The 24,695-nt window shown below is 36.0% G+C and overlaps 1 protein-coding gene and 1 long non-coding RNA gene across 44 annotated transcripts in view; one reads left to right on the top strand and one right to left on the bottom strand.

The window, feature by feature from the left end:
* Nucleotides 1–24,695, bottom strand: part of slo (calcium-activated potassium channel slo) — a 45,443-nt gene that overhangs the window by 6,951 nt on the left and 13,797 nt on the right. For 3 of the 43 annotated variants that reach the window (XR_011443396.1, XR_011443398.1, XM_070282029.1), the window contains exons 9-16: nucleotides 19,405–19,496; nucleotides 14,400–14,510; nucleotides 12,302–12,407; nucleotides 10,499–10,651; nucleotides 10,286–10,441; nucleotides 7,046–7,204; nucleotides 6,911–6,987; nucleotides 2,958–3,008 (exon numbers count right to left, since the gene is read on the bottom strand). Coding sequence is in view for 40 of the 43 variants with exons in the window: in XM_070282029.1 (XP_070138130.1) it covers nucleotides 2,958–3,008; nucleotides 6,911–6,987; nucleotides 7,046–7,204; nucleotides 10,286–10,441; nucleotides 10,499–10,651; nucleotides 12,302–12,407; nucleotides 14,400–14,510; nucleotides 19,405–19,496 (905 nt within the window). In the remaining 3 variants the exon portion in view is untranslated. Of the gene's footprint in view, nucleotides 1–176; nucleotides 252–1,627; nucleotides 1,652–2,957; nucleotides 3,009–4,029; nucleotides 4,102–6,200; nucleotides 6,237–6,910; nucleotides 6,988–7,045; nucleotides 7,205–8,277; nucleotides 8,391–9,922; nucleotides 10,036–10,285; nucleotides 10,442–10,498; nucleotides 10,652–12,301; nucleotides 12,408–13,791; nucleotides 13,898–14,399; nucleotides 14,511–19,404; nucleotides 19,497–22,249; nucleotides 22,342–24,475; nucleotides 24,568–24,695 lie in introns of those variants that run through there. The other 40 variants (XM_017233855.3, XM_017233857.3, XM_043211734.2 and 37 more) reach the window with 34 other exon arrangements.
* LOC138926768 (uncharacterized) lies at nucleotides 21,360–23,022 on the top strand. The gene is made up of 4 exons (XR_011443400.1): nucleotides 21,360–21,629; nucleotides 21,872–22,139; nucleotides 22,222–22,410; nucleotides 22,819–23,022. It is a non-coding gene; the product is annotated as an uncharacterized lncRNA (long non-coding RNA).

Below are 24,695 nucleotides of genomic sequence, written 5' to 3'. Positions count from 1 at the left end.
AGATTTGAGTGGGCGACGAAATGTGCTATCCACCTATCGACTGGTGGCCTGGCGTTCAAAATAACCTTTCCGGGGCAGTTGCAACTATATTGTTGCAGCTGCACCACGCATTTTCTGACTTATACCGCATTGAGTGGTCTAGGGGTCTAATATTTGATTCAGAGACGAGACTTTACCCGATACAGATCCACGCACATGCACCCGCTTGGGTAGCTCTGGTGGCGTAAATGTGGGTGCAGGATGGTGTTCATCTGTAAAATATTTTGGTTCGTTATCGCACAGCTTCGGTAAATCAGATTCATTGTGTATGCATTTCTTTTTTTTAGTTTTGCTTTTTTTTTGTGTATTTATATGGTCAAGCTTTGTATGTGAAGCTTATAATTGCTTTTGGAATACAAAAAAAAATTTCTTTTGTTTTGTTTCTGTTTTTTAAATATTTTTTTAGGGGGGGGTTGTGTTTTGGTTTTGGTAAAAAACTAAAGCAGTAAGAGTTTTGGCTTGTTTGTAAAATAAACACGAAACTCGAGAGAAAATTATAGAAAAATCAGTCTGACTCTTGGGAAAACCCAGGAAAACCGGACCAACTGAAAAGAAAACTTAGAAAACGGCTTTCGGCCGAAATTGAACGAAAGGTGTTCAAGATGGTCGGGGGATGGTTTATTGGGATTCATTTTAGGATATTTGCTTTACGGAATATCGAACAAAACATGCAAATAAATATGAGTTTGAACAGAACTTGTGATGGTTTATACATTTATACATACAGGTACAAAAAATAGAATATTTATATATGAAATACAATAATACAAGTCTAAGCAAGCGTTGGTCTTTTTTTTTGGGATACAAACCAAATTGTTAAAAGCTTTAAGCATTATTTAAGCAACACGCTGACTATGTGCGGATTAAAAGCTGGGTAGCAAGATTGGTAATTATTTAGCAGACTTTCTTGATTTTTATTGTGGACTTTAGGCTCGGTGGAATTCGGTTTTGGATTATTTGGATTATTGAAGCATTTAATACTTAGACTGCTAGAACTGCTAACACCCACTTAAAGAACATTTTCAAACGATCTCTCCAACTACGAGTTGCACTATCTAAGTAAGCCCCTTGCTCAGTATGGGGGCTATATTTAAGAGTTCTATTATCGTTTCTTTATAGCAAGTAAACTGCATCGAATTTGGAATTTTTCGACATCTAATTCATCCTTTCCCCCTCTCCTGTTTTCTCCCGGGAAGGGTGATGTGGTGCGCGGGGGAAGGAGCTGGCGCTTTATGATTCGGGTGAGTTGTGATCGAATTGTGGCTCTAATCATTGGCTTCAGTTGCTTTGCTTTTCACAGGTCATTTGCATTTATTCATGTTGGTTTATGTATGGTTAAATAATAACTTACTTTAGACTATACTAAAGGAATTGTCTTTTGGAGAACTAAAAAGAAAAATAACTTATGAAAAACCGTGCACTGGCACACCGTAGAAAGAAAATGAACGAATTTCTCCAAAACTCTAATCAACTCAAACAAATAATGATATATTTATGTTTAAGACGAGTACAAATGCGATTTAATCATAGTATTTTCTTTTCTTTTTTTTTGTGGTTTTTCATGTATTTTGGAGTTAGTTTGACTTACTTGACAACGAGTATTCATCGTCTTCTACACACACACACAGAGACATATAAATAGGAGTATTGTAGTTGTAGTAGTTGATACGGAACACGAGTGTGTGGGTAGGGGAGGGAGTACAATAGAAAGATGATAGGTTTACATATTTAAATACATTATAGAAAGGATCAATTCCAGACGCAGAAGATTGAGTTTATATATTTTACAGAGAATGAGTGTCTGTGAAGGATCGAGTGGTGTGTTGTGTTCGGAGTTCAGATCCTGCAGATCCTCCGTGGTGTATCGTGTATCGTGTTCAGTGTGTGTGTCTTGATTACCACATAGTATAGCGGAAACAGAAATTATTTCTATCCTAAGATTCGTGAACAGTAGAAATTGAGAAGTACGTATCACCAATTAACTACACGACATTATGCAATGCGATAGATACGATAGATACAATACGGTACAATACACAATATATGAAGTTAACGTTTGTACAATATAGTTTACGATATACGAGTATACGAGTACGAATAGTATTATGTAGAGTATGAGGCATAAAGTTTTTACTATAAACACACCGACTCGATATGTGGGTGCTCGGTTACACAAAAACGTATAGTATATGGTATGGAGTTCATACGAAAACACAACGCCAGAATCGAGTATGAATATTTATCGGAATATGTAGTATTGCTTTCGAATAATTCAATTGACTCAGAACGAAGTTCGGATTTTGTTTCGTTGACTTTACTACACACTCACACGCACACTAAGGTTAAAGTTGATTACGAAAAAGTACACAATTACTAGAACGAACGAGTAGAAACGAAACATGTGTGTGTTGTGTGGTGGGTGTGTTTGTTTTGTGTAGCTTTTGGGTGTATGTGTGCAATTGGGTGTGTGGGGTGTTATTGAAGAGGTGGGGTCGGGTCAAGGGCTGTATGTGTATTTATGTTTCAGTGTGTTCTTTTTTTGAGTTTGAACTGACAAAGATTGATTGATTTTCGATTGTTTGGCTGCCTGATTGATTGGCTGAGTTTTGATTGGATTGACTGAATTGCATATGCAGCTGAACAATAGCAATTAGAGTTTGTTAGTTGGCTATTATAAACATGTTAAAGAGCGTTTTTACTTGGTTAGCAAGAGTCTAGGGCAAATGCAATGATCAATTTTGAAACGCCAATTGAAAATCATGGTTTTGATTATTGGTTGTGGGTTGGGTTTTCTTGTCTGGTTATGAAATGTATGTTTGGTATGCTTATTTGGATACAGTAGAGACAGAGGATAGAGATAGATAGATAGAGAGAGAGAGAGAGAGAGAGAGAGTGAGAGTAGAGTAAGTTATACGTACTTGCACGCCCAACCATTTGTACGGCTCGGACGCCTTTCCGGAAGGTGGCCACTGTTTTTGTTTCATGAAAACAGAATTTTATAGGATTCGTGTGAATAGGTAAATGATGGCAAGGTAATGATTGTTGATTTTCAATATTATTCAATTAAACTTCTTCTTCGTAATCTTCATCTGCTTATCATTTCGAACATCATTCAAAAAATGATGATAAAATATACGAAATAAAATACTCTATTAAATAAATCATAATTAAATCACACGGCACACGTTTTACTTGAACTCTCGTTAAAGATATGTAGATATATTTATATGCGGTATGTCTTTTATGATTATAGTAAGATATATGTATGTAATGTATTTAAGGAATATATACTAAGTATGCGCGCATCGTGGACGAACCAAACCAGAAATCGTTGCAAACTAATTTAGTTCTATATAAGAGATAAATGTTTTATTTATACTGAGAACGATAGAAAGAACGATAGAGCGATAGAAGGATCAGAGGTACACCTGAAATGTTTCACCTTATTCCCTAAAATTCCCATTTTTTCCATCTGATTCCCACAATCTAATGTATTATTCAATTTCTAGTCATAATATGCAGAGGGTTCGGTTATGGGCGGGATTCTTTGGCATTTAGCGGCTAAGAGCTATCATGGGTTTAGCGTTAACTATAGCACAAGACGGTCACAGACTTACATCAATTTAGTATATTTTTTTAGGTTTCCGGGTTCAATTAGTTATTAAGGAATCAGTTTTATTTAAAACCAATTTGGAGGACCAAATTTTGGGAGCGCAGATCAAAGATTTTCAGCTTTACTTTGGTAGGTTCTATAGTTCTGGCAGATATCGTTAAAGGAATTTGACTAAATTCAAAACCTGTCTTAAAAATCTTTGAATTGGCACTTTTTTTTAGATTCGGTTAGATTATATATAGCAGCAACAAATAATTTCTTTGGCGTCGGTATAATATATACGAATATTAATAATGGGTAGAGCGCCGCAAATCGCAAATTAATTAATTAACTTTCTTTTTTTTTTTTCTTTTGTGGAAATGGTTTTGAAAGCGTACCCTCCATTGTATTCATCACCGATGTGATGCCTTGGTTGACCATGCCCGTCTGCATCATAATCATGCCCACATCTGCAAGATGGTTACATTTTGGTATTCAAGTTGACACTCGCACATACACACATAGATGGGATACATATATAACAAGTCCGGAGATCTGGGATCGGATCTGGGAGTGGATCACAAACTTAAGCACTAGGCACTACGAATTTTTCAACTGCTTCTCCACACATATACACATATGTATCATACAGCTGCAGAATAGAGCCCGTTTCGTCTTTATTTTTTGAAAGCCATAACACAGGCAACGCAAACTCGGCAAACTTACTAACTACTTGAGAACATTTGCAGCTAATTGTAAGATGGGTGTTTACAGATTAAGTTTTAGATTCGTAGAGTATAAGTAAAGTTTAATTTAGGTGTTACGCTACATAGAAACCAAATACATAAACGTTAGTTATTCTCTGGCAACTCTCGGTTAACATCGGATAGTAACCTGCTCTAAAGTTATTTACACATTTTGCTTCAAGTAGTCGCTGTAGCTACTCTCGATTATATACAATCGCAATTAAAATATATATATATTGTATATTAGATTAATATAAATAGAGCTCTGGTGAGTGAGGTGAGTGCCACGCCAAGAACACAAATTAATGAAAAAGTGTTGGGAGGAATTCGTGAAGACGGCGTCGCATTTCAAGAACTTAAGTCTACCGGTAAGTATTTTAAAATAATTTAATCGTAAGTATTAGGAAGAGTATTAAGATTAGATCTGGATGCTGTAAAGGTGAGTTAAAATTTATTTAATTTGAGTTTGTTTTCTCGTATTAACATTTCTTTTCGTATGGTGATGGAGTGATAAAATGTAAATTGACTTTTGTGCTCATTTCCATGCACTTATTGGGTTCTGGTATTATTCTCAACACATAAGTATAAAGTACAAAGAGTAAGAGGGAGTTACAGAGACAGAAAGAGAGAGCAAGAGCGAGGATTAGCGAGATAGACTGTTAAAAAAATTGTGCAGATTCGGATTTGGAATATAATTCAATTATCAAAAGACTTGGCAAAGGTACAAAATGTATCAAAATACTGATGTCGAATGCTTTCATGCCTTTTTAATGAAATACAAAGCGAGTAGATTCATTGCAAAGTAAAGTTTATATTTAAAAAATGTAAAAATATTATCCGTGGCCTCCTTTTTCTTTAAATCATTATGAACACCACTTTATATCCTTTGTATTTCACGTTGGGCTTTATATCCGGGCTAAGCACATTTGTTTTGAAAAAATTGCGCATACGCCCCGTAAAACAAAAATGTCATTTGGAAACTTAAAAGTGGTGAGACTATTATGGTTGTGATGGCCAAAATAAAAACTATGAGTGAGTTTAACATTTCTTGCTGGTTGACTGTGGCTGTAGTATTGGTATTATCAAAGAACTGGGGTTGCATATCGCACAAACATATTTACAACGTCAATGGCACGTTATGTTTTGATTGGGCTGGTTATCCTTGGAAGCCATCGGACGGGGGGATATATATGTTATGTATATGGGAATATATATATTCAATCGTTACAAATGTGAGTGTAATTAACTGTTACTTCGTGGGTTACAAAGAGGCGCATGTCAAAACAAACAGTGACCAAAATAGAACTGCACAAGGGCAAGATAAACGGGCAGGACGGTTCAGGATGGTTCAGTTTTTCTCAAATATTTATCATATAGGTAGGTATATATTATATGCTAGTGAATGGTTATGATATCGGGGCTCTGAGCACACTCCAAAATGGCCAATGATTTCGGTTTGCAAAACTGTATCAAAAACTAAAGACAAACAATCAAAATCAAAGGAAAGGTCTTGATTTTGTTGTGCTCTCGATTGATTGGTGGTGAGGTGCTCGGTGGAGTTAGATTGGTTCGGGTCTGGGAATCGGGGGACCTTCAGTCCGTTGTATTTAATGGATGGTCAAAAAGAAAACGGGAATATGCATAATATGTACTTTATACAAAAGTTGGAATTGTATTTGGATTCGGTATTCGGTATTGTAGTTGGAATAAAACTTCAAAACTGAGAAGTGTTGGTGTGGAGGTATCGTGTTCTGGTTTCTTGTGGGAAGTTAGTGTGATCTTTTTCTTATTCATTTGATTATTCGATTTGTTGCTTGATTTACCTAAGTCATCGAATTTGCTCCTGGGCTGAACAGTCACTGTGGGACAAAGTTATGGCATTGGATTGTATTATTTGGTATTAAATTCGATACGATTTGGATTTAATTGGTTGTATTTGGTTATGCCACGTTGCAAGTGCAGAGCATCCAGACGCACACAGACACGCACGAGTGGGTGTGCCGCAGTGGGTGTGAGTGTGCGTGTGGTGCCCCCGACAGTTGCAACCACGCGCCAATGAGTATTATTGATTCGATTCGGTTATACATAGTTAGTTGTTGTGGTTGTTGCATTTGCAGTATTTGGTTTAGATTTCATTGAAGGCGAGGGCCACACGCGCCAACACACATACATAATAAATATATAATAAAAACATGGATATTTTGTATAAAAATATTTAGAAATATAGTTTACGAATAGGTATCGAGGTAGAGTGTAAAAATATGTAAATATTCATAAAAGTTTAAAAGTTTGCGCCTTAAATCTAGGATCTGCCTGAACGTTGCTTACGAACTAAAATCGAGTTATTTTTCATCCTACTATTTCTGTTTTGGCTTATTCGACTCTGGCCGTCCTCATACCGTTCGATACACGAAACGAAACACTCAAATCAAATACATATCGAAATGAAAACGGATAAGTTAAATTAAATCCATGGATACATAAAATACTCTAGGAATAAACTTAGGGGGAGTCGGTACAAAGGAATGCTTACAGTTTTTGCATTTGCACTTCTTGATCAGCGTCTCGTCCTTGATGTCCTCGTGGCAGGCTTTGCAATAGAACCAGGCACTGCCAATTGGATGTAGGTATTAAATATTAAATATTAAAAGATTAATTATTCACTTACCGCTTCACCTCGTCGGCGCTTTGTGCTATAAAGAATCCTTGCGTGTTGGCCTGGATCTTGGCCCCACGCGGGTTTATGGAAATCTTGCTGTCCGCACCCTCCTCGGCCCCCTTGATCTCGATGGCGAGCAGCAGGAGCTTCAGCTTGGAGAAGCACAGTCTAAACGGCAGGAAGGGGGAGTCCAATTAGTCTCTAATCGGACAACTTGGCTTCCACTTAGTCTAGATTGCTTTACAAGTCATTGAACCTAGTTTAGTTTGCTACGAAAGTGTAGTTGAACTCTCTCAAAAAACGGGCATGCACATTGTGTGTGGGTGGTGATGTGGGTGTTAGTGAGTGTGTGAACGGGTGTTGAGTGTGATTGTCTAGGTGTCTTGGTGTTAGTGAGTGCCCTCAAAGCGTACACTGTAAAAACAAAACAATTGACGAGTCAAAAATTGGCATGCCGGGCAAAATGCTTAGAAGATAAACTAGAGAAAAAATCTTTTGACAAAAAAATGTTTAAAAATCGTAAACGAAATCTAAAAAAACAAACTACAGATCATAAAAATCTGCGCTCTATGGTCGACTAGAATGCACTCTAAAAACGGTGGGACAATAACAATACATTCTGCACATGCAATGAGTTCGGGAGTTCGGCGGAAGTGGAGTCACAAAGTGGAGCTGTTCTGGTGAGAGTCTCTAAGAATTATTTGCGGTGTACGTGTGGTTTCTTGACTGGGCGGGCTACTACTACGAATTACGAATCGCAGCGAGCTGAGTTCGGTTAGCAGGCGATTGTGGCGATCGGATGCGGTTACGGATACGTATACGGTTGCTAATACGGTAACAAATGCAGTTTTAGCCAATTGTCATGAGTGTTGGTTGTAATATACAGGTTGCTCAATGCGTTCGCCCTCGGGTAATGGTGGCTTTTCATTTCTATGGGCTATTGGTTAGAGCTTGAATCGGGGGTTCGAGATATATGTTTATGTGGCCAAAAAGGTGGGAGGCTGGGAGAGGCGACAAACGGTTGTTTAGTTGTTTAGTTGTTATTATGAGGAAGGAGAGTAAATCAAACAAGAATCGAATTCAAGTTGGTAAATAATAGGAAAAAGAATTGGTAAACAAACTTATTTTGTACAATGCAAAAAGTTGTAGTAGTAGAAGTAGTAGTAGTAGTATTTTTTATACAGTTTGCATATAACTTTTTTTATATTTTTGTTCTCTAATTTCTCATTTTTGAGTCTTACTCGCTGGCTTGTGGGAATGTCATGCCGGTAAATGAAGGTGATAGGGTTTCGGTGTACATCTCACACCCTGTACCTTGAAGATAATCATTTTGCCAGGCCTGTGTGTCTGGTGACTGAAAGTTAGAAAATGGTTTTGTTGTGGTTTGCATTTAGTAAGTTCGCTATAGTAACTACGTGGCACAAAGTCGGTTTGTTTGTTGGTCTGTCTGTTCTGTATATATTTTATAATTTTTTATTTTTGTCGTGTGGCAGGTGAGTTTACTAGCAGAGACTGAGGTGTCAGGGAGCAGATAGATATATCATACATATGTATATATTGGCTCGCTGGGATCGGGACACATCCTACGCATCTCATAGCTGGGACTTGACTGGTTTCTTGGCTGGATTCTGGTTTCTGGGTTCTGGAGTCTATGGCACACATTTTCAATAGCTGGCAAGTACTAAGAGTGCTAACAGAGTGTTGTGCATGTTTTCTGGATCAGGCATTTACATGTGGCTTTTACTTTTGGATTTGGCTTTGGCTTTGGTTTTGGCTTTGGCTTTGGCATAGAAATACTGCTTCGATTCTCTGGTTGTTGTTTGGCATTCGGTCTGTACACTTTCTGGCGAACTTTACAGCATTGAAGAAGGCACGAGCATTTTGGGTGGCATCAAGACTCAACCGAACCGAACGTGTGTCAAATGAGAAGAAATCAACAAATCCAACTTATATCATCAAGGAACTGAATACAAAATAAGGTCCAACTCAAAACAAAAATGCACGCTGCAAAACTTAGAACTGTTTTTTAGAGAGACATATAGAGATAGAGATGTTTCTGAGCAATCCGCTCACACAGATACCATACAATTAGCGAGTGTGTGTGTGGGTGTGTATATGTGTTTGGTTTTTTTTCTGTATCTGTGTGTGTATGTGTGGGTGTGGGCATGTGTGGGTGTTCGTTTGTCCTTAAAATAAAGAGTCAAAAGAACTGTCTTGGCAGTTTGAAGTTTGCTTTTTGGTAACGAAAGAATAGAAACCGTATTTTATATTTGCAAACATTGAAGGCATTTTGAACAATTAGAACACTCAATTACACAAAGAATTTGCTTGAAACAACGACTAATTTTCACAGTGTAATGTATTGTCAGTGTATTTGCGTGTGTCTTAATTTTTATTTCTTAAGTGTCTTGGTTGGAACTGATAAATCAGAAAAAAAAAACTAGATTCCTTGGCAGGCACCTTTACACGTTGCAACACTTAGATCGGTGTAAACGTGCCGGAGTCCTCGTTTGAGAAGAATTCAAAATAATATCAACTCAAAATGTTTTACAACGACGATCAGAACTGAGTGAAACAAATAACGTGTTTACTTGTGGTGTGTGTGAGAGTTGAGATGTGTGTTTTCCGGCTTAAAGAAAACCCAATTGTGATTTACACAACTTTTGCAAATCACAATTAAGTTTCTAAGCCAGACATGGTGTAGGATTTTTTATTGTATTTTTTTGTTCAACGCTGCACGATTAACAAGTAGTAGAATAGAGTAGGTAGTAGTAGATACGATATAGTATTTTAATTTTAATTTTTTTTTTTTTGTTTTTGCTGGTACGAGTATTACGATATAGCTTATGGTTGGAAAATTGGAAAACTGCCTGCTGCGTGACTTACTCAGTGGCCTGAGCAAATGGTATTCCAATAAATGTGGGACTCAATGTTTCAGTGTACATTTCCATGCCAGTGCCGCGCAGGTAATCATTTGTCCAAGACTGCATGTCTGGCGACTATGGGTTAAAGACGTAATATAGAGACATTTGATTTTAAATAAATGGTACACCCCGCATATTGATTGATTGCCCCCTCGGTGGCGCATCTTAGCAATACAACATACATATAGTGTTGTCTGCGAATCTGTAAATCTGTAAAATATCTAACACTTTTCCGGCCTGCTTTTAGGTAACGCCAGTTGTGTGATTGTGTCTGGTATATCGTTGGTGAATGGGCCAAATTCTCTGGGCCGTAAACCGTACTTACCGTCTTGAACGATCTCATGGCAAACAGATTGGCCATCATCGTCGAAAAGCCAGGAGCCAGACAGCTCTGGGCAATGAAGCCCAGCTTCAGCTCGGCCAGGCAAATGACATCGTCGCCCTGTTTCCAGTCCCACGATGGTATGTTCAGCAAGTACGCCTACAAAATACAATCAATATAAATATGTTATAAAAAGTATATCATTGAAGTGTTTACCTTATTGTGGTATTGCATCAGCTGGATGATGACTCGAATGTCGTCGCTGTAGTTTTTGATCGAGATTACTCTCATGATGTTGGCAGCATCTTCTGCGTCGGGATCTTGGCAATATTTGTTAGCTAGCACCAGGCAGGCATCGGCTTCGTGAACCTTTGGTGGCCAAAATACCATTTGGCCGGCAGGGGAGATCGAAAAGTTACCGATTAGAACGGGGTCTTGAAAGTTTGGAGTTTGGTTTATGGTCAGACTATGTCTATGGGCATTGGATGTTTGTCTCATGTGAGTTAGTTTTGTTATGTTGAACTGTTCAAAGTAGTTTGTTATGGTTCAGTGATTGTTATTGTTACTGTAACTGTGAAGATATATTGCAGAGGTGTCACGTTTAGAGCATTGTCCACAATATTAACAATTAGTAAGCGTTTAAGGTTTACACGCACATTGACTGGACAACTATGGTACGAGTATGAGTACTTAAAATGCCACAACTGATGTGTGTTTTGGTTTATGTTGTTAGTGGTCCGATCTGTCTCAGATCGCGGCCAGATATCTTGCATATACATTGCGTACGTAGTAGGTATCTTTAAGGTACGGTTATTCATTAGCATTGCCCTATGGGGGCGGTTAGGGGAGATAGTAAGCGGTTTTTCAGTTGCTGGGTGGGTGGGTTGCTGGACACAGTCTTTTGGTTTCAACTTCAAACTAAGGACACATTAAGAAATCATAAGGCGAACGCTCGGTGCATGGCTGTGGGTGGCAACGAGTGGGATTATTTATATACATAAAGTACGAGTGACACAGACGGGTAGGGGTGATCGGTGTACTGAAAGAACTTAATCAGATTTCAAAGACCACAAAACTAAAGAGCAAATCAAGTGGGCATTAGACAAAAGATTAGCATTAGCTACAAGCACTTGATATTCGATTATATATGACATACACATGCATCGGCTCACATGCAGTAGATATGCTTTAATGGCGAACCCAACCAAGCTTATTTATCTTTACTTCTTAAGGGCACTCGCTGACAGCTGCGAGGGATACTCAAGGAAATCGATGAAGCTGATATATACACGAACTTATCCCCACGAAAAGTTATATTAAAAAAAAACACTTCAAACTGATTGTTAATCCATACTATACAGTAACTTAACAATTACATTAATATACTTAGCACATACGTAAATACGAGATTACATTAACGTTAATGGCTGTAAATAAAGAGGCTTAAACTAAGGATTAATTAAAATAATTAATACTTTGTGTTCAAAAGCAACATATGGTATTCATACTTGTGTTCTGTATTTGTGTTTTCCTGTTTTTCAGTTGATTTATGTATTTTTTAATTGGTTAGTCGAGTGCTGGGCCAAAACGATATAAGTACTAATGGAAACGGCGATGCTATTGTACACTAAACTAAAACCAGGGAATGCATAATGGGTCACATACATTACATATGTATTACGCGAGTGTCGATTGTCCGTGTAGGCTTCAACATACACACACATACACACTTACACACAGACATATACAATATACATAGGTTTATTTATAGGCAGGATTTAATTACATTTGAGCGTTCGTTACAATACATAAACATAAATACATAAATAGGTACCAAAGAGGCCGAGCCCATACAACTTAACTTCTAGGTAAGCTTTGGTTAATTCATAATTAAATCAAAGCTTAGCTCAGATCGACACACAAAATGTACACGAAAAGGAAAGTTGGGTAAATGAACAGAAAGAAAGCAAACGAACGAACATATAGAACAAATAAAATGATAATACATTTTCGTTTTACCTTAACCCTCTGCAGATCGATCGGATTCATAATGGTTCCTTGGAAGAATTCCACGGTGGTAAAATGACGTTTGAACAAACCCTCAAGTTCCAAATCGGGTGGTTTACTTTATAATTTTTTTGGTTTTGTAAGTTTTTGTTTTGTTTATTTTTTTAGTTTGATTTTTTTTTTGTGGAAAAATAATACAAAGTTTTTAGAGTTTTCAATGATTCCAATGTACACGTGGGTTACATGGATTGTATTCATGGCAACAGAAGAATATCGTTGCAGGTGAGTGCGTCGGTGTTTAAAACACAACAAACAATATACAAATATATATGGTTATTGTGCAGTTTATTGAGTCCGCAAATATGCAAATGAAAATAGAAAGAAAAACAAACAATGCAGACAATTGTTGAAAGAAAATCTTCAAGCGAATGTGCAACAAAAATAAGTGTGATTCGGTAAAACTAAACTAAACTAAAAGTAATAAAGTCAGAAAATGTAAACTCTCCTCACTTACAATAAATTGATACTCTAGACAAAAAATTTTCTTAGTAAACTAGTTAACATTACTTATCTAGGCTCAAGACTCAAAGAATTCTATAGGTGAATAAAAATTGCACGAATATTTTACAAGAGGTTTTTTTTTAATTGAATTTTAGTTTACTACGATGTCGAATATAAAATATAAAGGTCGTGAAATATTTGTAGCTTATTTGGTTTGCTTTCAGCTCGATTCGAATAAGAAGGAAATATTATTAAATTGAAAAAATCAGCTAAGGAGGTCATTCCATTAAGCGGGTTAAATACATTAAGGCAACGTAAAAAAAATACCGAAAAAGTATAATGTGAAAAAGTGTTACGGGGTTCTTAACTAAAATCTATCTAAAATTAATTTGAACATCATTTGTTGTTAGGCGCGACGAGGAAAGTGGATAAAAATCGTTTCCTCAAAAGCCCCAACAGCAGCAACCGGAAACCATTAATAATAATGCTATAATAAAGCTATAAAATTGCAATAAAAATAAACATAATTCAATTGTTCAAGTTCAAAGTGAGAGCGAGCATAGATAGATGGCATATATATATTTATAAATGGAGATCAGGGGTAGGGGCGTGTCATTTTCGATTGCTGTAGATTGTTTGGTTTTGGATAACAGAGTTTCGTAGGTTGAACGGAGTGAAGTTAGCAATTGGAGATCTAAGTTGTGGCCACGGTCACAAAAACATTCACAAGTATGAGTTGCAAGTAATATGCTCGCTGATTACTATCACTTTTGCTGTTTTTAGATGCTGGGATTCCTAACAATCGGGGCTCGAGTATAGATCGTTACTGCAGATCTGTGTGTCTTTATGTTTGCTCACTGGTTGTGTTTGGTTTCTTTGTACCGAGTGTACACTGTAGGTGTTCGAGTGTCTGGAGTGTCTTAGTGATGGTAGGCGTATCAGTGTCGGTGTGGGTGTGGGTGTGGCTGTGTTTTTTGGCGACTTGCTGTGTGTTTGTGTACCTTGACTCGCTCCAGGTCGACTGCGTTCATCATAGTGCCCTGAAAAAAGGCCACTGTGGTATAGTGACGCTTCAGCAGTCCCTCTAGCTCCAGATCAGGTTCTTTGCTATTTAATTGTTCGACGTACGGTTTATATTACATTACATGATATGGCATATATATATATTTTAAGTTGAGTTAGGGAATTAACAAGTATGAAATAAAATGAAAAACATTAAAATCAAAATTCAATTTCAACTGTCAGTGTATTTACTAATTGTAAGGTCTAAATTAATGCAAATACTTAAATTAGTGCCTTCGACTAACTTATCTGACTGGGAGTCTTCACTCCATCTATCGAGATGGCGACCAGAAGATGGCGGAAAGGGTCTTAACAAAATCATTGCCTACTTTCCAGCGCAGCCGCTGACCACCAACTCGTTATTTCTGCGGATCTGCTTAGATACTGCGCTAATTTGTTCTTTTGCTGCTGATTGTAATTAAAAATCAATCGAATACATTTATGAAATAATAAATTAAATTAACAACGACACAACGAATTGGCAATACGGTTGTAAACAGGTATTTCTTCTGCTCGAAACTTGAAAAAGAGTTCGTGATGGACTTACCGATGGAGAAAGACCACTTCGACATCGACGTCCTCCCGATCTTCATGGAGGAAGTCCTTCAGGAAATGCGACACGGACTCGTACGTTATATGACCGCACACCACAATATGTCTGGCAGATGTTGCAGGTGGATAGTTGATTGAAGAAGAGAAGAATATATTAGATTTCTTGTAATTGCAAGCAGGCGGACGAGTAATGCAACAATTTGTCTTAAATCTAGAGTGGAATGCACTGAAGCTCTGTACATGTGTGGCGTATGAAGATGTTTGGAATGAAGTGTGTTTGGGTGTTGCAGTGTAACAGTATTAGTGTGCGATTGAAGCAGCTGTAAGGCTTTGGGCGGAGGAAGCTGAATTTAATTGAATTGATTGAATTACATTCACTTGGGTGGCCCTGCTGTGGCTAAAAAATTCATACCAGGTTTAATCACATGGCATGAATCTGTCAGGAAGCCAAATCTATATTACATATGTACGCTGTCAGTGTCTCTGTATGGGTTTGTGGTGGTTGTGTGCGTGACTATGAGTGTTTGAGTGCTTTGGATGTGTTCGAATGAGTGCATATTCTTGGATGAGTTTATTTATACGAGTATTTTCATTGTTTTGTATTTCTGTATATTTATTTATATCGATTATGCTTTGATATGTTTATATTATTTATCAACTGCTTGTCGTTGCCATGTTATTGTTATCTTTATAGCTTGTCAGTATTATTTGGTGGTAAAGTATAATTACTTTGCATCTTCTTAGAAAACAAACATTTATCAAAAATTATACAAAATACACGAACTCATAATAGAAACTAAACACTAAAATGATAATTGCAAAATGCATGAATTTAGTCTGCTACCCCAGGGGCGTGAACACAACTTAATTCAATGGTAAGAAATAATAATATCGAATCAAAATGAGCATCTTGTCGCTGCAGTTGCACCAATCAGCCGCAACTGCAGCCCGCCAATCGAAATGAAAAGTATTTAAAGGTACACTATAAAAATCAATACGGTTCTAGGTAAAGGCATATAGCTACGCACACCATTCCTTGGTAATAATCAACTTACATGCATCAAGTAAAGCATCAAAAGTAGTCAGCAACTGGCCAACGCATTTGTATTCTATGTACACATTGTATAATACACTACGCTCATTCGGAATATACAGATATACATATTTATAAAGGAACTTCTACGGGTGCTACGTACTATTTGGTGGTAAATAGATTATTTTTGGCTTGGCTTTGAGTATTACTGTTATCACAGTCATGCAATCGGGCAGTCAGGCAAACCAGGCAGGCATTCTTCCCAAAACCCAAGTAATTTCGGGTGTGTCAGTGCCACAAACTACACATGCATACTTCAACTACTCGGTGTCTATGAATTAGATGTGTGAGATTGTCGGTGTATTGTGGAAAATCACATAACTATTTTTTACAGACCATTAAAGCTCTGTTTTGTCTAAAGGTCAAATCATATATAACTAATAATCCAGTCAGCCCATAGAGCTCATCTTTTTTAATCCAAAAACTTTATAAAAATCTGTCATGGTTATGGTTGTGTTTATGAAATCCAGATGCTATTCTATACAAGTGCCAACTGTTTGTTTACCTCTGGTGTGGCATTAAAAATTGTGCTTGTCTAGATCGCTAAAACAAAAGAAGAACTTCAATTTGCATTTAACGAACAAACAATTATAAATATACTACATTCGGTTATTTCTCGTGTTGCTGGTTTGTTTTTAATATTGTTGCAGCTAAGAAAACGAACTGGTGACATTTGAAATTGAATTGATATTTGTTTTTTCTAGATTTTGTATTAAAATGTAGATATAGTGAAAAGGTTTTTTAAATTGATGCCTGGCCACGCATTTTCATCGTTTTATTTTCATATCAAAATAACTGCTCTTTTCTTGAAGATGATCATGAATCAGATACAATATAAAAATATTTTAATGTTAGATCTTCAGATGCGCCAAATCTCGAATCACTCCGGAATGTGCAATGAATGAGAGTGAGTTTTGAAGGAAATCATAAACTTTGGATAGGAGAGATCTTAAAAGAGAGACAGAGAGAAAGTGGAGATAGATGTTTTTGTGTGTAGAGAGATTGGAAGGGCTCGGATACGGATACGATTGTGGAATCGGGTTAAGTTCAGATACGATTACGGTTACGGTTACGAAATTGTATTGCCACCATTATCGAAGTTGTCGGTGGATCCCTCAGCTAGACAAAAAAAAGAGTGTGGTGTGCTCAGGGGGGCCATTTCAAAGGTAACATTTCAAGTCATACAACGATGCAAGTCACCTCAGCCAATGCTTCCTACCTGGACAAAGGTATATCAAATGGTAACGCCGAGCTCATCCATACACAACACTGAGTTACGACAATTGGGTGAAGTGGAGCTTTACTTTTATCCGATTACATTATCCGATACATATTTCATAATCTATGGGTTTGTGTGTACATCTTGTAGATTACTTGTAGATTTGTTTATATTTTTATTGGTTGATCATACCGTTTATACTCGAATGTTTGTCAAAACAGAAGCTCACAAAGAAGAGGAAAACATGAAAATCAAAATCCATTACCAATATAATAGTAAGAGTAAGTGTGAGTGTTTTTATGTATGTTTATAGTATAGGGTATATAAAAGTTGTCCAAGAACTACAACACGGATAGTAGCCGATAACTTATTGAAGGATTTGTAGAGAAAGAATTAGATATACATGTAGAAAGACAGTGAGAGAGAAAGAGAGAGCGTAATAGTAAAATATATGTTGAAAGGATATATGGTTTATTGCTTGATTGTTTTATTCATTTGCTTTACACACACATAGATGATTCCGTTTCGAGTCGCTTCTCAGATGACAGGTGACAGATGACAGTTTCCTGTTGTCATGATGTCACTTTTTACTAATACGTATTTTACATTTCTAGCCAAAAATGTTCAGCAAATTGAAGTCTTCCGTGAAAATTGCTTATTATATACAAATTGCTGTCTGTACTTGGGGAGGAAAAGTCTATGGAGAGCTGGCCTCCTTTATTTACCGAGATACTTATGCATGTGTGTGTGTACATTTTGAATTATATGGATTCTAACATTTACTTATACAATCGAATCAATAATATTATTGTTGTATTTAGTATGCATTATTATCGTTCAATGTTAAATCGTTTAAAATGGATATACATATACGCATGTATATTTATTTATGTATATAGATATATATATACGAGTTACGACTTCGATATCAAGGACTATATAGACAATTACGATAATGTAACACAATAATAAACACCAATCACTGATTCACTTCAAGGGCTAATACAAATGCAAAAAGAGGCTAGGATGATATGGCATACAGAAAAGACAAAAACTAAAGAGTGTACGCATGTTGAATTTCGATTAATGCCAATCATCAGCTCTGACACTCGCTTCACACTCGCTTGATCGAAGGATCTACCGATCGACCTGCAAATTACACGGAATCCAAATTGTTTCTAATTTTATTAAAGTGAATCAAAGGTAAATAATAAGGAAACCCAAAAGCTTAACGCGATCTAGCCGCATCGCTCTCAAAACTGAAGTTGGAACAGAAGAGGCAAACGTGCAAATCAAACGATAAGATAGGATCTAAAGAATTTAGGTTCAAGATCAGGATGTACGAGTACGATATAGAGAGTAGAAAGTAGCAGAAGAGTAAGTTGATAATTTTGGCGTTCAAATTCAGGATGTAGTATGGAAACTCACAACAAGATAGCATTTGGTAGTTAAGAGTACGCACATGATATAGTAGATACACTCAGAACAGAATTTTTAAGTACGAAACAATTGATTTGTTATATGTGGTACGATTCTCAAATACGATATCTGCAAAATGCCAATTCAAAGAAAACAAGAATCAAAACTGGCAAATCAAAACTCAAATCGATGGGCGAAACGTAAACTTAATGAAACTAATGCATAATGCGCCACGCCACGCCCTCGAACACGCCCACCTCCACCGCCTCCTTTTTTTGGGGGCGGAGGGAGGCAGTCGGTCGATATATCTTACTTTTTGTGACGTCTTGAGTTACGTTTAGGTAATTACGTAATGAACTACGTAGACACGCTTAGCTCGAAACAAAAATCGAACTCAACTGAAAAGCAACAAACGAAAAATGAGTTGTTCGAGAACTAAATATTTTGTTTTTTGTTTTTCTTTTCATATAGTAAGCAATATGACTATTTTAGTTAAATTTTCTTTTTGATTTTGCTTGATTTTCAATTGTTGAGTGTGGGTGTTGCTGTTTCTGTTGCTGTTGCATTTATTGTTCCTGTTTTGTGGTGAGAGTTTGATCGATTAAATGTTTTGTAAAGTCTATGTGATTGATTGATTGGCTGATTGGTTGATTGATTGATTGATGGCCCGGATAGTTCAAATGTATAAATGTTGTGTTGTAATTGTTGTTATCGTTAGTAGCCAGAGCATCGTTGGCGTCTGCCAAACGTTCCCACAGGGCGTATGAATTGTGTTCTCGGTTAATGATAGTTGTGATTGGTAGTTTGGTAGCTTGGTCGATTGTTCAATTGGTTATGACCATGTTAGTGGTGACTTTCGACGTTATGCTTTAAATGTGAGTGGCATGTGTTGGGCTTGTGTGTATCTTTATGGACTTTTGGTAGTTGAATCAAAATCAAATTTCGGCTACTTAACCACACTCGCAAAACGTTTGGCATGAATGAAGCGCAAACTAAAAGTAAATTCTATCAATTATCGCATTATCGACTGCTTTTGGCAGAAATTTCATTTTGATTTGGTGTTTATTTTGGAAACATAAATACTCTTTGTTGGTTAGTTACAAATTAATTCGTGACTTTAGGTTTGTTGTTGACTTAAATTTATGATTGGTATTTTATTTTTGTGGTAGTAGTCTTATTGTATTGTTGTATTATTTTTAAATATTTTTTTAATCAGATTTTTGATTAATTTATTTTGGATTGATTGAAAGAAAATTTGGTTTGTCTCACCTTCGCCCTTTTTCATTTTTTAATGTGCCCCCATATTTGGCTCTTGTTCCAATCAAGTCTATAATCTCAGGTATACAACTTGCAAAAATCGCCTGTTTACAGTATGAAAGATAATGATGACAGTGAAGTATTTTTTTTTTCTATTCGTTTTTTGATTTTTGGTTAAACTTAAATAAAAAGCAATATACAAATTTCGTATGACACACGTGGAGACAGAGAGAAGGATCAACAGAGAAGCACACAGATGGGAGGACAGAAAGAGAGCAAGTAGGATGGGGGGCTTGGGGACATCATATTCGAAGAAGGACTCCTAAAAGGACCCCTAGATGTAAGATAATACGGCACATTTGGGTATCGTATCGGATCTACGATTGCTGTTTTTTGGGAGAAATTGCCGTTGGTGGTTCTTGTTTTTTATCCGTTGCGGTTGTAGTGGCCTGTGTAGTGATCAGACCCGACGCCTTTGTTTAAATATGTTTCGAACTTATCAGTAGAAGAAACTCAAAAAATCAAAAACGTACCAAATAAGATCAAATGAATATAGAATCTTATATTTTTTATAATTCGATAAACCGCTTCAACAGTTTGCAGCTAATTTCTTATGGCTCTAATGGTTTCTTGGGGTTACGTGTTGTGTGATTAAGTAACAATATAAATATTAAACACATTTACATTTACGGAAAAATTCAAAGGCTATGTGAGAAATTAACCCTAAGAATAATTTGGTGCCAAGTACACACGCACACACATCGACCGAGAATTATTGACTTTGAACTTCATCTTTGGTGATACGTTTCAGTGCCTGAACTTCAACTACTAATTGTAAGTACTACTAATCGTAAGATCTGGGTGTATTTCTCTAAAAGACTAACCGCGATTAAGTGTGAGAAATGTATGTGTGTATTTCGGGTGGGATTTTCGGTTCGGTACGGGAAAGAGTTACAAATAATGTGAAGACATGATGCTGATACTGAATACGATATTAAAAGGATACTGCAACTCTTTACTGATTACAAGAATAATACATGAATAATTTTTCCTCTAAACGATGATCGTCGTAAAATAGATATATTTTTAGCGCCCAGTGGCGCAGGTTTCGTACTGGTTTTGTTTCGTTTCGTTTTAATATTTTTAATATTTTATGCGTGGCTGCGGCATACAAAGTGGGTGCAAGCAAATTACGACTTTGAAATAGAGATGAGTAGATTGATTGGTTAGGTAAGTTTGGAATTAGTTTTGTATTGGTATGGTAAGTAAATTACAAGTAAATTCAATATAGTATGTTGGATTAATTGAAATTGCAAAAATTGTAACTACTACAACTTTATTTATGTATGTATCGCATATAGAAACAATTGGAAAAATATATGAAAATCGTATCTGAAAATCAAAACTCTATGCAGGAACCAAAGCAGCAACTGGGTGTATATGTGTGTTCTAAATCAAAAAAAGTATACAATGAAACCAACACACAAACAAACAACTCAACAAAAATGCATTTTGATCAATTAATTAAGAAGAAGCCATTAAAAAGAATAATAATGCTTACATATGTATACTGATTCAGCACTAGTTTTGGGGCTTTAACCGTTCAAACTCAAAATCAATGACGCAGCTGAAGTTGCATAAAAACACGCAAAAGTGGCTTTGGTCTATGTACGGTAATAATCAAAATCCAAAACAAAACTAATCAGAAATCAAAAAGTACACACTTGAAATACATAGCGAGTCTACCTCTTTCTGACATTTTCAGACTTTTTCTGTTCCGGCACTCCTTCAAATACTTCTGTAACTTATTTGGCCAAAAATATCTGCAATTGTGACTGGTCGAATGGTTATTGAATGTTTAGCTTTGTTTGTTTGTTTTGATGACTACCAACGAGGTTTTAACGAGCATGCTTTAACTTGAACACAACAAATGAGGAAACCCATCAAGATAGCTCTGGTTAATTAGCCAAAAAACTGTATTAAAAGTTACATTTAAATTTAGTAAGTTGGGGAGAAAACAAGGCCCAATATGTGGGCAACAAAAATGTTCCCGGGGAGCGCAACAATATGAAGAGTTAAATAAAAATATAGAAAATCTTTAGAAGCTTGTCTATATTTTGTTGCTTGCTAAAATTTATGAGCTTGACACTTTATTTATTTTTTTGAATAAAAAGCCGAATGAAACGCACACAAAAATGAAGCCATTGAAATCAACAATTTTAAGGTAGTATGTATATGTGAGTATTATAAACGACATCAAGAATTACAGAAGGATTTGACAAGTAAATTACATAAATTATATCTTTTGACTGCAATCCCTTTAATTCCTTAACTTTTTGTGTAATTTTTGAACGATTTTTCAATGTGTTTCCTTAAAAGTTTTGTTGGTAAACTAAATACAGACACATGCCGCCAAGAAACCAATGCCTTTCAAGTCCTAATTTAATATTTTCTTTTCGTTTTTGTTCATTGTGTTTAGCTTTGTGAAAGGAACGAAACAATGAAATGCTTAAATCAATTAAAACACAAACTCTGGCAAAAGTTTTGCCTTTTGCCCAGTTGCCGGAGAAAGTATGGCATTTTTATGCAATTCCAGGTGACGTCTGACAAAATAATGAACACAAAGTTAGGAAACCAAAAAAGGAACAAAATAATACTTAAGCTGTTGGTTCATTGCCTGAAGTTTAGTAAAGAAAATTTGGTAATTCAAATAGAATTTAAGGTTCTTCGATTGCTGCGGTGTTTTGGTAATTGTTTGCATTTATAATCATTTCTTGTTTATCTTATTATTTTTGTGTTGTATTGTATTTGGTTTTTTTTTTCTCTTAGCGGTACAGCCAGCAACGTGTTCGTGTACCTTTTTCTAGGATCCTTGCTATATGTTCCACCATATTTGCTTCTTTGGGCAGCCAGTTCAGTGATTTCTGGTATCCAACTAGCGAAAACGGCCTAAATTCAACAACACACATACACATTTAGATTGATTGAGAAGTGCCAAGGAGGATTCATAATAGTTTGGTAGTTTTTTACATAATTTATTGTTTTCGTTGGGCTGGTTCTGTTCTGTTCTGTTGAGCTAACAAATTTATTGTATGTTAGTGTATGTGTTTAAAAAGAAATGGACATAATTATTATTCGACGTTGACGCTGACGACGAAGAACAGTGCAGACTGGATACCGCTCTGGCTCACACTCTTACTCACAGTTGGACTCAGAACCAGGCACACACTCACTTTCAAGCACTCACGACACTCACTCGTTTTATTTACACTGACTCAGACACTCGACATTGCACGCTCGAACAAAATACTTTACGGCTAATTGTACATTACTTTACACAAATTTCTTTGCCAAGGATCCGCTTGTTCTCAAACGGCATCTATGTATTTACGGTACTTGATTACATCTAATAATTTACATTTGTAGTTTACAGGACACGAAAGTGCTGGGGCTGCTGCCTAGACAGAGACAATTTCCAGGACACAGTCGGAGAGGGAGATCTTCGTAGCCCCTTCGGGGATCGTTGTGGTGCGCTATGTTTGTAATTAATACGCTATAAGAGATACCGTACTTTGTACAATCCTAGTTGCAATTTACTAAAAGTATTTCAATAAAATACACTTGCTGATTCTTCGGATACAATACGTTAGTAGGGTGATGGAAAAGCAAAACTTCGGCTCACCGAAATTCTGGGTGAACTGGGTTTTGTTTATTTAAATGGATCAGCGAAACTGACAAATGTACTTTTATTGGGAGGAGAAAAAAAGGAAATATGAATCGAAAAATACATATTGCAAAATATATTGCTTCAGTTTGCTCTCTTCATAATTTAAAATTATTTGATAAACGTGTTAGGAATTTAGATAATTTAATTACTTTTATCAATGCGTGACCGATTCTAATTGGGGGTCGTGTTTTTGTAAATGTATGTATATTAGTGGGGCTCTATAGATCTGTGTGGGATGTGTTACAGTAATGCGCCTAAATAGATTGCACAAATGCTTTAAGATATCGAATTAAATATATATGAGAACCTTGAACTATTGCAAATTGATAAACGCAATCTCTTATTATAACTCTGGTGTTAATACGAAACGTTTAAAGCATGGCAAAGTATAAAGTGTTAAACGATAATATTTTATTTCCGAATGGGTGTTCAGAAAACCAAAATACAAAAGTAAAATGAGCGAAAATGAACTCACATTTGGCTAGAGAGTGATTTATGTGATAGACATTGCCAACGAGTTCAATAAAATTGTTTAACGAAACGGAATAAATCAAAGAAAACACAAAAGCCAACCAAAATAAACAAATAAAATTTAAATACACAACCTAAGTGAATGGAACATTTAAACGGTAAATGACTTGTACAAACAAATCAACGAATTATCCAATTTTCTGAATTGTCTCTGATTCGAGCCAAAAACAAGAGACCATTTAAGTTGAATAAATAAAATCAAAAATCAAAAACCAATAACATATGTAACTTGTAAATTGTAACAATAAAATTGTACTTTACTTTTATTACTTGTTTGATGAATTATCAAATGTCATATCTGTTTCGGGCTTTGAAATACTTAGTTTTCAAGGAACAAAATACCATAGTTAAGAAACGGACGACTCGAGAGTCGGCTGAACTACTTTTTGATGCGGGTAAGTCAACTTTATATGCGAGTTATTGATATACAATGAAATTAGGGAAAGAAAGTGAAAGGGTAACAGACTAATTAATGTACCGACTTTAATCAATATTTAGAAATTGTGATTTATCTAATTGGAGTTTCACTTTACCCTAAGTGGGTTCAAAATCGTGTGTGTTCTTTACAAAAGTATTTATTTGTTTGTTTAGCGAACCTAAATCTCAAAAATTTTTGGTATACCGAAAATTCTTATAGGTAAGAGTCCTAAACGGAAAACAATTCCTGATTGAAAGCTTATTCGTTTTTTATTTCTATTTCATAAGTTATACTTTGAAATTTTTAGCCGTTTATAACTTTTTGTGGATTATTTTTAAAATGTAGCTTGGTGTTTTTCACATCAAATGCGATTATTATGTTTTTTAGTTAAGGTTTTTATAGACTACCTCTTTCCGTGTTCTCTTTTCAGTTCACCGCCATACTTATTGCCACTACCGACGAGTTCAATTATCTCCGGTATACTGCTGGCAAACATTGCCTAAAATATTCCATTGTACACGAAATTAACAAAAATCAATTGAGCAAAAATATATGTAGGTTCTGGTTAGGTATATATTGTGATGGTGTCTTATCTTAGCCTAGTTGTTAAAATCATACTTCAGTTAC

The sequence above is a fragment of the Drosophila bipectinata genome, chromosome 3R (assembly GCF_030179905.1).
Source record: "Drosophila bipectinata strain 14024-0381.07 chromosome 3R, DbipHiC1v2, whole genome shotgun sequence".
NCBI lineage: Eukaryota > Metazoa > Arthropoda > Insecta > Diptera > Drosophilidae > Drosophila > Drosophila bipectinata.
Note: the sequence above shows the minus strand (reverse complement) of the source record. Positions and strands in the feature narration are given on the sequence as shown.